The following is a 14460-nucleotide window of genomic DNA, read 5'->3' as shown; positions in this document are numbered from 1 at the left end:
TCTTAATTTATGACACCCAGAGAAATAAGATGCAAAGGATGCTACTTTACCATGCGATCAACCGCAGTATCCGTAATGTACACTGAGAAATGACCGGTTTGGGCTATGATTTGGATTATAGTTTAAGGTTAGGGTTAGGGGTTAGTTTTACGGTTATCAGTTAGGGTTCAGGGTTAGGGTTAAGATTGGAGTAAGGGTTAAGGTTAGACTGCTAAAGTGTAAATGGCCAGGTAGACCGCACTCTAAAGTTACGGTTTACCTGGTCATGCAAAGTTGATTCCCTTTGCATTGTAAATAAGAATGTAAAGAGGCTGGAGTAAATATTATAGTGTAAATCACCCCTTTAGTATGTTGGAAACTACTAAGGTTCTTTTGAAGTATATATTATGAGCTTCAAAATTTGGTGCATTATTTTCTATCTTGAAGAGACCCCACGGTTGACACGGAATTTGAAAACCGTGCAACCAGCCGAAAGGGTATTAGTTAGTACCCGATCACATGTAGTATATCGCTTCTTTCACAAAATAGCGGGTTCACATAGATGAAAGTGGATAAAGAGAAATCGTTTTTGTCTACTGGTCATTGAATTCGATCTTTGGTTCTGATTTTGAGCCGCATAAAATGTCTGGATCGCAATAATGCATTTCATACATTATACACAAGCATCTACCAAACGAAGAAAATATTCTAGAATTTTGAGGCTTGATATGTTGTATCCAATTAACACACACACACACACACAGAGGAAAATTCGCAGGACCCGACATTTTCTTCCTAACTTTCTGGAAAATAGGTATTTTTTAATGAAATTTTATACAAATACCTTTCAAACAGTGTAGATTATGATTACAAAGAAATTTGTCGGCAAAAATTTTCGGAAGGGGCGAGGGGAGGAGTTTTGGAAAAACGGAGTTTTGGAAAAACGGAGTTTTGGATCAGACGACCCACATAAGTTGGAATTTTTCCGTTTTGGCGGGTTTTTTCCAATATTTTTCACCAAAATCTTCAGAATGATGGGAGGCATCTTTTTCACGTCAAAAATTTTTTTTTTTTTTTTCACTCCCGCCACTCTCTCAACACACCTGTCCGAAACGATTTTGGCCATTTTTTTTCGCTACGCACCCGTGCGAGAAGCATTTTTAACAATTGTTAATAATTTCAGAGGAAAATGTGTGATTTAAGGAAGATCTGGCTGTTGTTTCTAGCACATCTCAAAACCTCCCTCCTCGTTTCTTTCTCACCCACACATCTATTGATGTTTTTCAGTATTTTCCTCCCCACAAACAATTTTTATGGAATGATGATGCGAAAGTAACACACATGTAGTCCCAACCGAGCGAGGTCGTGTTGTATGTGTGTGTGTGTGTGTGTACGCGTAGTACCAATGGCTGGTTCACAAGCCCCAACATGCTAGAAATAGCAGTAAGAATTATAACCATGATACACACAAAGAAACGCGCTTCTCTTTCTCTCTCTCTCTCTCTCTGTTATAAAGTTTTATGTCCCATCATGCTTGAAATAGCAGTGAATCACACACACGCACGAATAGTCTGTGCAGAGTGACCTCGCTTGCACCGTCAACTGAAAAAGCGCCAAGCGATTTCCCCTCTATCCACACTGTTGAAAAATTCTAGGTTCGTAGCTTATGACTGATGCTGCAGTGTGACCCGATAAAACTCCTTAACAATCGGTTAATTTAGATGTAAACATGATTCCATTAACTTTTATGAGTTCAGTTGAAATCCTTCCTGCAATAAAAGCGAACGACGAGCACCGACTTACACAATACAGGATATTATTTGTGGTCGCTTACGGACGAAATAAACTAATAGACGTAGTAGCTTAAAATGTTTTATGCAGTTTTAATTAAGTACCGAATAAATATTATAAAGTAAAAAGGATATCTATTTAATTTTACATAAATTTTTAATAGCATTTTTAAAACACCTTATTCAGTTACTATAACACACACACACACATACAATGTGGTAGTGGTTCTAAGCGACCTTCACTACCGCCATATTTATGTTGTGACGGAGTCGGCGAAATTTTTACCTCGATTCATTAATCAATTAACTAATTAATAACTGTTATTTTTGATATATTATTAATTGATCGCCATGGCGGATGCTGCGGCCAGGTCATTACAATATGAGTACAAAGCTGTAAGTATTGTTTCATTGGTTTTGTGTTGATATTTTAAATGTCTCCACACGTGTCTTTCTCGTTTGTTTTGCTGTGTTACCAATTGTTCCTTAATTTGACTTGTACAATATTAATTATCGTTCTATTAAAACTGGATGCCCGATATTTATGTACCTGAATACCGAAGTAACTTAGATTAGAGGAGTAATTTTTTTTTATTTGCTTTGCAACCTTAATACCGTACATTTTGTTGACCGAAACTGAAAGCAATCCTATCATAAATATATATATATATATATAGTTTGTGTTTGTATCTCATCAACGCTTACCAACTTGTGCTTGTTTTTTACATCTCCGTAACGTAGCGGTTCAGCAAAAAGAAACCGGTAGATTAAGAACCAGGCGTGAAAAAACATAAGGTACTAGGGTGGGGAGGTCAATTTGTTCGACTAAAACCCTTCATAGCGATGCCCCAGCATGGTCGCAGTCTAACGACTAAAACAAGTAATAGATAAATTAAAGATCAAATGGGTTGTTTTTTTCTTTTCTTTAAACTGAATGTTGAAAGGATAAATACGTCACTGATGTAAACTTGTGATCCAGTTCAATTAGCAATTACTAATATATTTCTCTTAATTTGTTTAAATGAGAGACAGGCTAATACAATAAGAACCTTGATGTTTATTCTTTGTTATTCCAGAAGTTTTATGTAATTTCTTTATGTGTAAGATTAGTGTGGAAATGGAATTTTTAGGGGAAAAGCGAAAGTAGCTTCCCATTAATTTGTGAAGATATTTTGAACGGAAATTTGTGATTTTAACAATTATAAGAAAAGTATTACTGCCTTCAACACAAATTCATTAATGTATAATTGTCTTCTTTGTGTTGAAAAATCGGCACAATTTTTATAAACGATGGGGCTAATATTCTTAACATTTAATTTGCGCCAAATGTCAGAATCTTCTGTGGTGTGGAGGGGGGGGGATGTAGGTCATTGTTCAGAGAGTGCGCCTATGTATTCACTGGTCCTGCTCGAAAGAGCTGTCAAAAGCCCCTCAAATAACACGCTACCTTATTTTTTTTAAATGTAAGAATACTTTGGATAAGGAATACAACGGGTGGAAAACGGTGTTATTATATATTGGGGAAACTGGTAAAAATTTGACTTGGCTTTTTTTTTTTAATTACAGAAACAAATGAGGGCGAAAGTAAAGAATTCGCACACCCGGTGTTTAAGGTTAGGGTTTTTGTTACGCTGAAAACGGGTGGTGTACGTATTCTTTACTTCGGCCACAAATGAGTAAATACTTCGAAATCGGTAAATTCAGTTGTTTGGTTATTGCGAGAGAGAAGCTACGAAAACATATTTTTAAAATATATAAATTTGGGGAATTTTTTTTTTTTTTTAACTATCTGTTTTAAAACTACGAGATAACGATTTTACACACGCACACACAATTTTCACTGTTCGTTTTTTTTTTTTAATTCACCCCTACACACACGTACCGAGTTCCGCCAAATATTTCGTGATTCCAAATATTTATAAAAGTAATGTCTAATGAGGACTTATATATATATATATATATATATATATATATATATATATATATATATGCATGAAGTGGATTCGATCCACTATAGCTAAATTTAAATCAACACTGCAACAGAACTTTTCCCACGGTGGAACAATAGTTTTTCTCTGACAGCAGTTTAATATTTTCCAGATGCCTTTATCTAGGCCGAAACAATGTCTTCACCACTTGACACTTTCTAACCTCTTCTACTCCACGAAAATCTAGAATAGAGATAACAGGACCACCAACTCAATCCATTGTTCTCAATAATATATCTATCCTTCTGGATTGTTATAAAAGCAAGGAAATCTCAAGAAAAATTTAGTTTAGTCACCAGTCGGTGACGACTCAACTAGTTTAATGAACGGACATCTAGAGTCATGGTCACAAGCAGGCAGCCCTCATCGCCACAAACAAAACCCAATTGTTACAATTGGTGGGATCTTGCATGCATGAAGTGGATTCGATCCACTATATATATATATAATAGTGTGTGCACACGTATCATTCAGTCGGCCTATATAAATGTAATCCTCCTTATTTGAAACCAGTTTGATAAATGCCAGTGCACAAAACTTTCGGCCCTTGGGTCACTTTGTAACTTTTGCCAAATATATATATATATATATATATATATATATCATTATGATCATTTAACGTCCGTTTCCTATGCTGGCATGGGTTGAACGGTTTGACAGAAGCTGGCCTGCCAAAGAGCTACCCAGTCTCCTTGGCTTCTACAGCTGGATGCCCTTCCTAATGCCAACCACTTTACAGAGTGTGCTGGGTGCTTTTACACAGCATGGGTGTGTTTACATGGCACCAATACAGGTACTTTTTACATGATACGAGCCCACAACATTAGGAATGCTCACCTGTAGAGGAATGCAGGAGACATGCCTGTATGCAAGGACAACCATGATTTTAATTAGCTTGATGTGTCTTCTCAAGCACGGCAAACTTTGAGGAGTCTCATTCCACTGTCATCCCCTCTGTGAGTCCCAACACCTGAAGATCCTTTTTCACCCCATGTCTTCCTGGATCTACCCTTTCCTCTACGTTTAGGGATTGGTACCTCTTCATGCAGCTGTCTTCGTTCATGTGCCTTACATGACCATACCAGGGCAGTCTTCTCTTTTGCACACATCTGATGCCTCATATACCCAGTTTTTCTCACAAATTACTTCTCCATTGTATTTGTGCACTGACATTACCCATCTAGCTGAGTATACTGGCGTCATTTCTTTCAAGCCTTCACATATCCTCAGTCACAGCCCGTGTCTCACTGCCATGTAGTATAGCGGTTCATACACAGACATCATAAAATCTGCCTTTCACTCTTTGGGAGAGGCCCTTCATTACCATCAGAGGCAAGAGCTCTCTGAGCTTTGCCCAGTCTATTCTTAATTAAAACAACTATGCTTTCAGAACAACCTCCATCGCTTCTAACTTACCCATCTAAGTAACAGAAACTGTCTACTACTTCTAAGGATCCCGTCCCCTGACATTTGAGGGAGTCTGTTTTTTGTACATTCCTGGTGTTTAATGTACCTGCACATCTGCTACTTGTAAGGACTACTTTCTCTGTTAGTCGTCCAGTAATACTGCTGCACCTCTTGCATGTCCATGACTTGCACTGAGTACACTGTAGGGAGTTTCTCCTGACACCTTTTCTACATATTGAGCAGGGCCGTCTCCCTGAAGGGAATCTGTGATTTGTCTGTTTTCCTACCTATCAAGACTCTCGTCTTTGCTAAATTTATTCTAAGGCCCTTTGATTCCAGTCTGTGCTTCCATACCTGGAATTTCTTCTCTAGTTCTGGTAGAGATTCACCAATAAGAACTGGTTTAGAGGAGCTTTATGCCAGTGACCTTTTGAAGTATCTACTCATTTGTGGCGGAAGTAAAGAATACGTACACCACCCGTTTTCAGCGTAACAAAAACCCTAACCTTAAACACCGGGTGTGCGAATTCTTTACTTTCGCCCTCATTTGTTTCTATAATTCAAAAAAGCCACATCAAATTTTTACCATTTTCCCCAATTTTTAATAATGCTGTCTCCCACCCATTGTACCTCTTATCCCAAGTGTTCTTACATTTTTTTAAATAAGGTAGCATATTATCTGAGGGGCATTTGACAGCTCTTTCAAGCAGGACGAGTGACTACATATTCATCATCATCATCGTTTAACGTCTGCTTTCCATGCTAGCATGGGTTGGACGATTTGACTGAGGACTGGTGAACCAGATGGCTACACCAGGCTCCACTCTGATCTGGCAGAGTTTCTACAACTGGATGCCCTTCCTAACACCAACCACTCCGAGAGTGTAGTGAGTGCTTTTATGTGCCACCGGCATGAAGGCCAATCAGGCGGTACTGGCAACGGCCACGCTCAAAAGGGTGTATTTTACATGCCACCTGCACAGGAGCCAGTCCAGTGGCACTGGCAACGATCTCGCTTGAATGTCTTTACAAGTGCCAGGAAGGAGACGCTGGGTACAGGTGCCCTATTTTTTTGTACTATTCTGGTGTTTAATGTACCTATGCATCTGCCACTTGTAAACACTTGGGTTTGAAAATTTTTTTCTTTGTAATCATATGAATTCCCATGTGTAGAACACAAATTCTCAAAAATTTTCTGAAATTTCCAAAAAATAAAAATGTTAGGAGGGGTTAAATGGGGTGCTTAAACCAGAACTCCACTTTTCTTTGTAATAAATACTCTTTAAAATCAAAGAACACCTGATTTACTATCTTTACAACCAGTGCCAGACCTTAGTTTGGTAAGAATAGCACCTGTTCAGTCTTTTGCTTAATCCATTTTCCCACTTAAATGTTTTTTGTTTTTCTGATTCAACTTTCAGAATTCCAACCTTGTACTTCAAGCTGATCGATCTCTTATTGATCGAAGAGCTCGTGATGAAGCCACTGGTGAAGTCATATCATTGGTTGGTAAACTGGAAGGCAGCCGGATGGGGGACAAATCGAAAAGAACAAAACCACCTCAAATGGAAGAACGCAAAGTCAAGTAAGTATTACATGTTTCAGGATGTAGTTGTGTGTATTTTATATTATATGCTTCTGTAAGAATGTCTATTTTTGGTGCATGCATGTATAAACAATGCAATTTACAGCACATCCTTCAAATCATACAAATATGAAACCGGTTGAGTATATTAATATAATTACACTTTCGGTGCATTTTCAACTTGTTTCCTCACACACCCACATATGTTTTGCTACCAGTCAAAAGCTTCGCATACCAGAAGTCAGCAAGTGTATGGGGTCATCAGGAGAGAATGCACACGGTTTCAGGGCCTACCTCTCAGTGGCATCATTGTGCACTGGCCCTTCTCATTGATATGAGGTCCTGCTTGCTAGATCAACTGGTTATCAAATAAATCTCAATATTCTTCTAGCCATCGCTCATTGTCTTTTTTTAACCAAATACAGTGGCTAGCCATCAACATCATCATCAACATTTAGCATCTATTTTCCATGCTGGCATGGGTTGGATGACTTGAGAGGAACCAGCAAGGCCAGGGGCCGCACAGCATTTCATAGTCTGTTTTGATATTGTTTCTACAGTTGGATGTCCTTCCTAGCACCAACCACTTTACAGAGTGTACTGGATGCTTTTTACGTGTGTGTGTGTATCCAAGATCAAATAAAACTAGATTTGATTACTAAATTAGATTTTCATTATAATATCATAAAAAAAATTTTGTGACTTAATCTCCAGTTTTATTCTCTTGTAATCTATTCAAAAGTGTTTTAATAGCAAATTAAGATTGGTTGACAAATTATGTTTAGTACTTGATGGAAAATTAGACGTAGTTGGAGTTCTAAACAAACCTGTTATGCTATTTCATTTATATATATATATATAATCATCATCATTGTCGTTTAACATCCGCTTTCCATGCTGGCATGGGTTGGACGGTTTGACTGAGGGCTGGCAAGCTCCAATCTGATCTGGCAGAGTTTCTACAGCTGGATGCCCTTCTTAACACCAACCACTCCGAGAGTGTAGTGGGTGCTTTTTATGTGCCACCAGCTCGAGGACAAGTCAGGCAGTACTGGCATCGACCATGCTCAAATGGTGCTATTTACGTGCCACCAGCACAGGAGCTAGTCAGGTGGCACTGGCAACGATCATGCTCGAATAGTGCTTTTTACGTGCCACTGGCACAGGAGCCGGTTAGGTGGCACAGGTGCCAATCAGGCAGTACTGTTATCAGCCATGAGAACAATTTCACTTGCTTCAACAGGTCTTCGCAAACGCAGTTTCTTGCCCGATGATTGAAGGGTACTCTTAAATGGGCTGGTTACGCTGCACTGGCATAGGCCATGATTATGGTCTCACTTGGCTTGCCGGGTCTTCTCAAGCACAGCATATCTCCAAAGGTCTGAGTCACTTGTCACTGCCTCGGTTAGGCCCAGTGTTCAAAGGTCGTGCTTCACCACCTCATCCCAGGTCTTCCTGGGTCTACCTCTTCCACAGGTTCCCTCAACTGCTAGGGTGTGGCACTTTTTCGCACAGCTATCCTCATCCATTCTCGTCACATGACCACACCAGTGCAGTCATCACTCTTGTACACCACATCTGATGCTTCTTAGGTCCAACTTTTCTCTCAGGCACTTGCACTGTTGTGTATGCACACTGACATTACACATCCAGCGGAGCATACTGGCTTCATTCCTTGCAAGCTTACGCATGTCCTCAGCAGTCATGGCCCATGTTTCACTGCCATGTAGCATGGCTGTTGACACACATGCGTTATACAGTCTACCTTTTACTCTGAGTGAGAGGCCCTTTGTCACCAGCAGAGGTAGGAGCTCTCTGAACTTTGCCCAGGCTATTCTTATTTTAGCAGCTACACTTTCAGAGCATCCACCCCTGCGACTGACTTGGTCCCCTAGGTAATCGAAGCTATCAACTACTTTTAGTTTTTCTCCCTGGAATGTGACAGAAGCTGTTTTCCGCACATTTTCAGTGTTTATTTCTCCTGAGCATTTGCCACACACAAAAATTTGACAAAAGAACAAAAGTTATGTAATTGCTTTCATTAGCTTACATCTGTTTCAGCTTTATTAGGCTCTGTTGAAGCTATAAGATGTCACTCTGATAACCAACTCTGTGAAAAGTGTACCTGGTGGTAGGCCTGCTTTTAAATATTGCCCTGATGGTGTCTGCATCACAGATCATCATAATTATCATTTAACATACATTTTTCATGTTGGCATGGGTTTGACAGTTTAACCAGAGCTGCACCAAGTTCCTGTCTGATTTGGTTTCTACAGCTGGATGCCCTTCTTAATGCCAACCACTTTACAGTAGGCTCTGGGTACTTTTAATGAGGCATTGCACAAGCACAATGTACCAGCACAAGATTCTTGCAGGCCAATTCTCTTAACCTGGAGGAATGGTCTTCACACTTCTGCTGTGGAGGTTGGGTCTTCTTGAGAGCACAGCAAGGCATCAGGTATCTTGGTCTTTTGTCATCTCATCTGAAAGGTTCAGTGTCCAAGGTAACCCTTCAGCACTTCATTCCATATCTTCCTTGGCCTCCCTCTTCCACTTGCTCTATCCACTTTGAGAGTTCAGCACTTCTTTATGAAGATATTGGCACCCATTTGCATCACACAACCAAACCAACACAGTCTTCTTTCTTGCACACTGCATCTTGCTTCTAATGTGAAGTAGAGCAATTTTGGCAGTTTTTTTAGTTAATGGTCTTGACCCATGAATCACTGCCCTTGGAAGATATTCTTGCAGGGCAGTTGTTTCTCTAAAGAAGCTTTCTACTTTGGGCCCTCTTTTGTTTTGTTTTTTGTGTCTACTAATTCTGGTCCTCTGTATTTGGTTCAACACTAATAACTTTTCTGGATCGTGTAGGAAGCCATGGGTTCTTTCTTTAAACTAACGCTCACCTTTATTTTGCAATGTGCAGACGTAAGAAACGTGATGAAGCAAAAAGAGAAGTGATGAAGATGAAAGGAACAACATTGTTGTCAGAAGGCATCAATGATATGGTTGGAATCGTCTATCGGCCAAAGACCCAGGAGACTCGCCAGACCTATGAAGTTCTGCTGAGCTTCATACAAGCTGCTCTTGGAGATCAGGTAAGTTGTATATATGTTGTTTTGAGGTTAAGTGCTTGCTAGTAATCACAATTATATGATAGCAGAAGATTGAGTCCCACTGGTAGTCCAGAACCTGTTTCAAACCTCCAAGGAGTGAGATCAACATGAGCAATTGGCCGAAACATGATCTCTTCAGGCCTAAATTTTAATATTAGAACATTATTTTGAAAATTTCTAATATATATCACTCAGTAATGTTTTGTCATAGCAGGGCCAGTGGGTGAAACAATTCCATACAGATTGTTTGCCAACATAACATGGCAGTCCAGGTTTAGGACGAATGTTGCTGTAATTTAGCCCCAGGAGACATCGTCTCCAGTTGGCTATACAACACGATCTATGTCCTTATATTTTTGAACAAGGGACACAGATCATGTCATATAGCCAGCTGGAAACGATGTCTCCTGGGGCTAAATTACAGCAACATTCGTCCTAAACCAGGACTGCCATGTTATGTTTGCAAGCAATCTTTACTACAAAGTACTGTTGCTAACTATCTCTCATGAGATTAAAAAATAGTAATTTTCTAAACAATTCCATGTTTAGTAAAATTGAGAGGATTTTGTATCAGCAGACTAAGAAGAGAATATAATGATCAACTTGTGGAAGTCATTGGATATCAGATTGGGGATATGAAGACTTTTATGAAAGAGTTGCTTTGGTCTGGGCAAGTCGTCCAACCAGGTAGATAGATGAAGACTATGACATCGAACTGGTGATGTTGGGAGCAATGAAGAGAAGTTGGAGGAGAAGGGAGAGGATGATTATTGTCAAGGAGATTTTTAAAGTTATGATTATTATAATGTTTTTTTGGGGTTTTTTTTTTTTTCAGCCACGTGATGTTTTGTGTGGTGCTGCTGATGAAGTCCTTTCCGTGTTGAAAAATGACCGAATGAAAGACAAAGAACGCAAAAGAGAAGTCGAGAGTTTGATTGGTTCCCTTGCAGACGAGAGATTTGCATTGCTTGTGAATCTCGGCAAAAAGATCTCTGACTGGGGTTCAGAAGAGAAAATGCAGACAGGTAATTAATAACTTCTATTCAGATGGTCTAATTAGTTTGAGAATTTACTTTATACCAAGCAGAGCTCTTAGACTATGGAAGGGAATGGATGAAGTCCTGCAGACAATTGAGTTTATTTCTAACAATGGCTTTTTTCCTGTTTTTCTCATCTAAATATGAAAAACTGACTGTAATGAAGTGTTTGTAAATTGTGTTGATTAATAATTAAACAATTCTTGAAAGGAAGGAATTAAAACCATGACTTTGAAAGTGTGTATTGTGTAGTGTTTGCCACATCTTTGTGTGGTTTTTAGTGGCTTGTCTAACTTATATATTAAACTTTGAGAAGTTTATCTTATTGACTGGAAGGGAGCAAATGGCTCTCTCTCTCTCTCTCTCTCTCTCTCTCTCTCTGTTTTGTTTCTCACCTGTTCTACTTTTTTTTTTCCAGATGAGAATATTGATGAGACATACGGAGTTAATGTTCAGTTTGAGGAGTCTGAAGATGAGGTAAAAATATGTCATTGTGGTCTGAGATTATGGAAGTATGGCAGTGCTGTGAAATTATGTTTTATGTCTGCTATATTTCTGTTATATGCTTGCTTCACATGTATTTCAAGTGTGTGCTCCTTCCATACTTTACTGTTTCATCTACAATAGAATTGAAGAATTGGAGTTTTACTTAATTTGACAATGTCTTTAGAAGCTGGATGCTTTTCCTGTCACCAACCAATGCTCAGAGGGCTTTACAGAAGTAGTTGACATAATCCACATTAGGGAAGAGTGTATTAAAAGTATCGTAGCCCGAGTTAAAACAGGATGGGAAGAAATTGAGGGAGTTATCACATCTGCTGTCAACAAGAGAATTCTTTCTCTCCTTGCAAAAGGTGGATTGTAAGAGGCATGTGTATGAAGTATGATGCTGCATGACAGTGAGATATGAACACTAAATGCAAAGGATGGGTGGAGTTTGGAAAGAAACAAGAAGAGCACCATCTGTTGAATGTGTAATGCTAATATACATGAATGTCAAGGCAGAGATGAGCTGAGAAAATAAAAACTGGACTTAAACCAGCCATATCTGACTCAAATACTCTTTGTTTTATGTTCAAACCCTCTAGATCTGGCCTCTCACACCTACCAAACCAAGTTGGTCTAAATATAAGCAGTGACATCACCGAAATCTAAAAGCTGCATGAGTAATTCAAAGTAATGTAAATAAATGATCGTTACATTTGACGGAGTAATTTGAATTCTAAAATGTTAAGAGCTGTCAGTTGTAGTGTGCAAGAGAGATCTGTAGACTGTTCTAGACATGTATATGGATGATGATAGGTGAGTGAGGAAGAGCCAGGAAATTTACATGGTTGGTTGGCGTTAGGAAGGGCATCCAGCCATAAAAGCCATTCCAAAACAGACATAGAAGTTTGGTGCAATCTTCCGCCTGGCCATCTCCTGTCAAATTGTCCAATCCATGCCAGCATGGAAGGAAGACGTTAAACAATGGTGATGATGATGATCCAATGGAAAAGAAAGACCAAGGAAGACTTGGGTGGAAATGGTGAAGGCTCATCTCAAGACTACATTCCTCATACACAAAATATTGGTCATGTATCTAGTGATTTGAAATCTATACAGGGACATGACTGATTTTGCAGCAGTTGATGATGTTCTACCTCTTTTAATCCTGACTTATTTGCATAAGGACACTGAAATTTTCTGTGACCATTTTTGATAAGCTTTTCTCTCCCAAGCCTTCATAACACGCTTTGGTTTATTCTTTAGTAACATATCATGAAGGCAGAAACACTCTGGTGACTTGCTGTGCTTGAGAAGACATGTCAAGCTAAGTGAAATCACAGTGGCGACCAGTGCTAGTGGCACATGACAAGCACACATGTCAATTACACATAAAAGGCACAAATGTTCTGGTGATGCATAAAAGGCACCTCTGCTAGTGACGTGTAAAACGCACCCACTACACAATATGGATTGGTTGGCATTAGGAAGAAGAGCATCCAGCCATGGAAGCCAAGCCAAAACAAACGGGAGTCTGATACAGCTCTCTGGCTTACCAGTTCCAGTCAAACCATCTAACCCATGCCAGCATGGAAAACAGACGCTAAATGACGAGGATGATGATGATGCGAATATTTAAAATCAAATCTAACACCATGTACAAAACCTGCTGAGGATCCTCTCTCTTTGTGAAGATCAAGTTAGTAGACAACTTACCTGAATACAGTGTCCCAACATGAAAGAAGAAAAGACCAATATATGCCCTTCGCAAATAAGTTTCAGTAGAGGGTCCAGTGGTTTGGGGGTTAACTCTTAGCTTCACATTTTGTTTTAAATATTTGCACCTTCATATTATTATGTTTTAATATATCATCAGAAACGTTAGCACAGCGGGCGAAATGCTTAGCGGTATTTTGTCTGTGTTTACGTTCTGAGTTCAAATTCTGCTGAGGCCAACTTTGCCTTTCATCCTTTCGGGGTCAATAAATTAAGTACCAGTTATGCACTGGGGTCGATGTAATCGACTCAATCCCTTTGTCTGTCCTTGTTTAGCCCCTTGTGGGCAATAAAGAAATAAGAAACATTAGCATGCCGGGTGAAATGCTTAGTGGTATTTCATCTGTCTTTACATTCTGAGTTCGACTTTGCCTTTCATCCTTTTGGAGTCGATAAATTAAGTACCAGTTACGTACTGGGAATCGATCTAATCGACTGATCCTCCTCCCCCAAAATTTCAGGCCTTGTGCCTAGAGTAGAACAGAATATATCATCATCATTTAATGTCTGTTTTCTGTGCTGGTAGGAGTTGGACTGCTTGACCAGAGCTGGCAAGCAGGGGAGCTGCTCCAGGTTCCAGTCTGATTTGGCTTGGTTTCTATGGTTGGATGCCCTTCCTAAAGCCAGTCTCTTTGCAGTGTGTGCTGAGTGCTTTATACATAACAGTTAGTATAGCTGAAGAGTTGGAAGAATGTTTCCACCTTTATAACAGGTATCTAATGTATCTTGGAGGTTTAGTAATGAAAAAGTTATGAATAACATGGCAGTTGTCTCGTAAGAATTTACCCTCAGTTATTATTGTGCTGTCTGTTAATCTGGTAAAACAGATAATTCTACTTGGGTCAGAAAATTGTTGATGCACCTGTAGTAGTCATATTCTTTTACTTGTTTCAGTCATTTGACTGCGGCCACGCTGGAGCACCGCCATTCAGTTGAGCAAATCGACCCCCAGGACTTATTCTTTGAACCCTGGTACTTATTCTGTCGGTCTCTTTTGCCGAACCGCTAAGTTATGGGGACGTAAACACACCAGCATCGGTTGTCATGGGATAGTGGGGAGACAAACACACACACAGAGATATATATATATATGACGGGCTTCTTTCAGTTTCCATCTGCCAAATCCACTCACAAGGCTTTGGTTGGCCCGAATCTATAGTAGAAGATACTCACCCAAGGTGCCGTGCAGTAGGACTGAACCCGGAACCATGTGGTTGGTTTGCAGGCTACTTACCACACAGCCACTCTTGTGTCTCCATTAACTAAAGGGTTTGTTTTTTTTTTGTATTTATATGA

At 39.5% G+C, this 14460-nt stretch overlaps 1 protein-coding gene across 1 annotated transcript in view; it reads left to right on the top strand.

Annotated features, from left to right (window-relative positions):
* Positions 1-2010: 2010 nt before the first annotated feature.
* LOC106873134 (U5 small nuclear ribonucleoprotein 200 kDa helicase) overlaps positions 2011-14460 on the top strand; it is a 68534-nt gene continuing 56084 nt past the window's right edge. Inside the window, exons 1-5 of the mRNA XM_089339729.1 lie at positions 2011-2165; positions 6586-6749; positions 9676-9847; positions 10701-10890; positions 11321-11379. Coding sequence (XP_089195855.1) covers positions 2121-2165; positions 6586-6749; positions 9676-9847; positions 10701-10890; positions 11321-11379 — 630 coding nt within the window. The 5' untranslated portion in view covers positions 2011-2120. The remainder of the gene's footprint in view (positions 2166-6585; positions 6750-9675; positions 9848-10700; positions 10891-11320; positions 11380-14460) is intronic.

This window comes from Octopus bimaculoides, chromosome 22 (genome assembly GCF_046866305.1).
Source record: "Octopus bimaculoides isolate indiv1 chromosome 22, ASM4686630v1, whole genome shotgun sequence".
NCBI lineage: Eukaryota > Metazoa > Mollusca > Cephalopoda > Octopoda > Octopodidae > Octopus > Octopus bimaculoides.
Note: the sequence above shows the minus strand (reverse complement) of the source record. Positions and strands in the feature narration are given on the sequence as shown.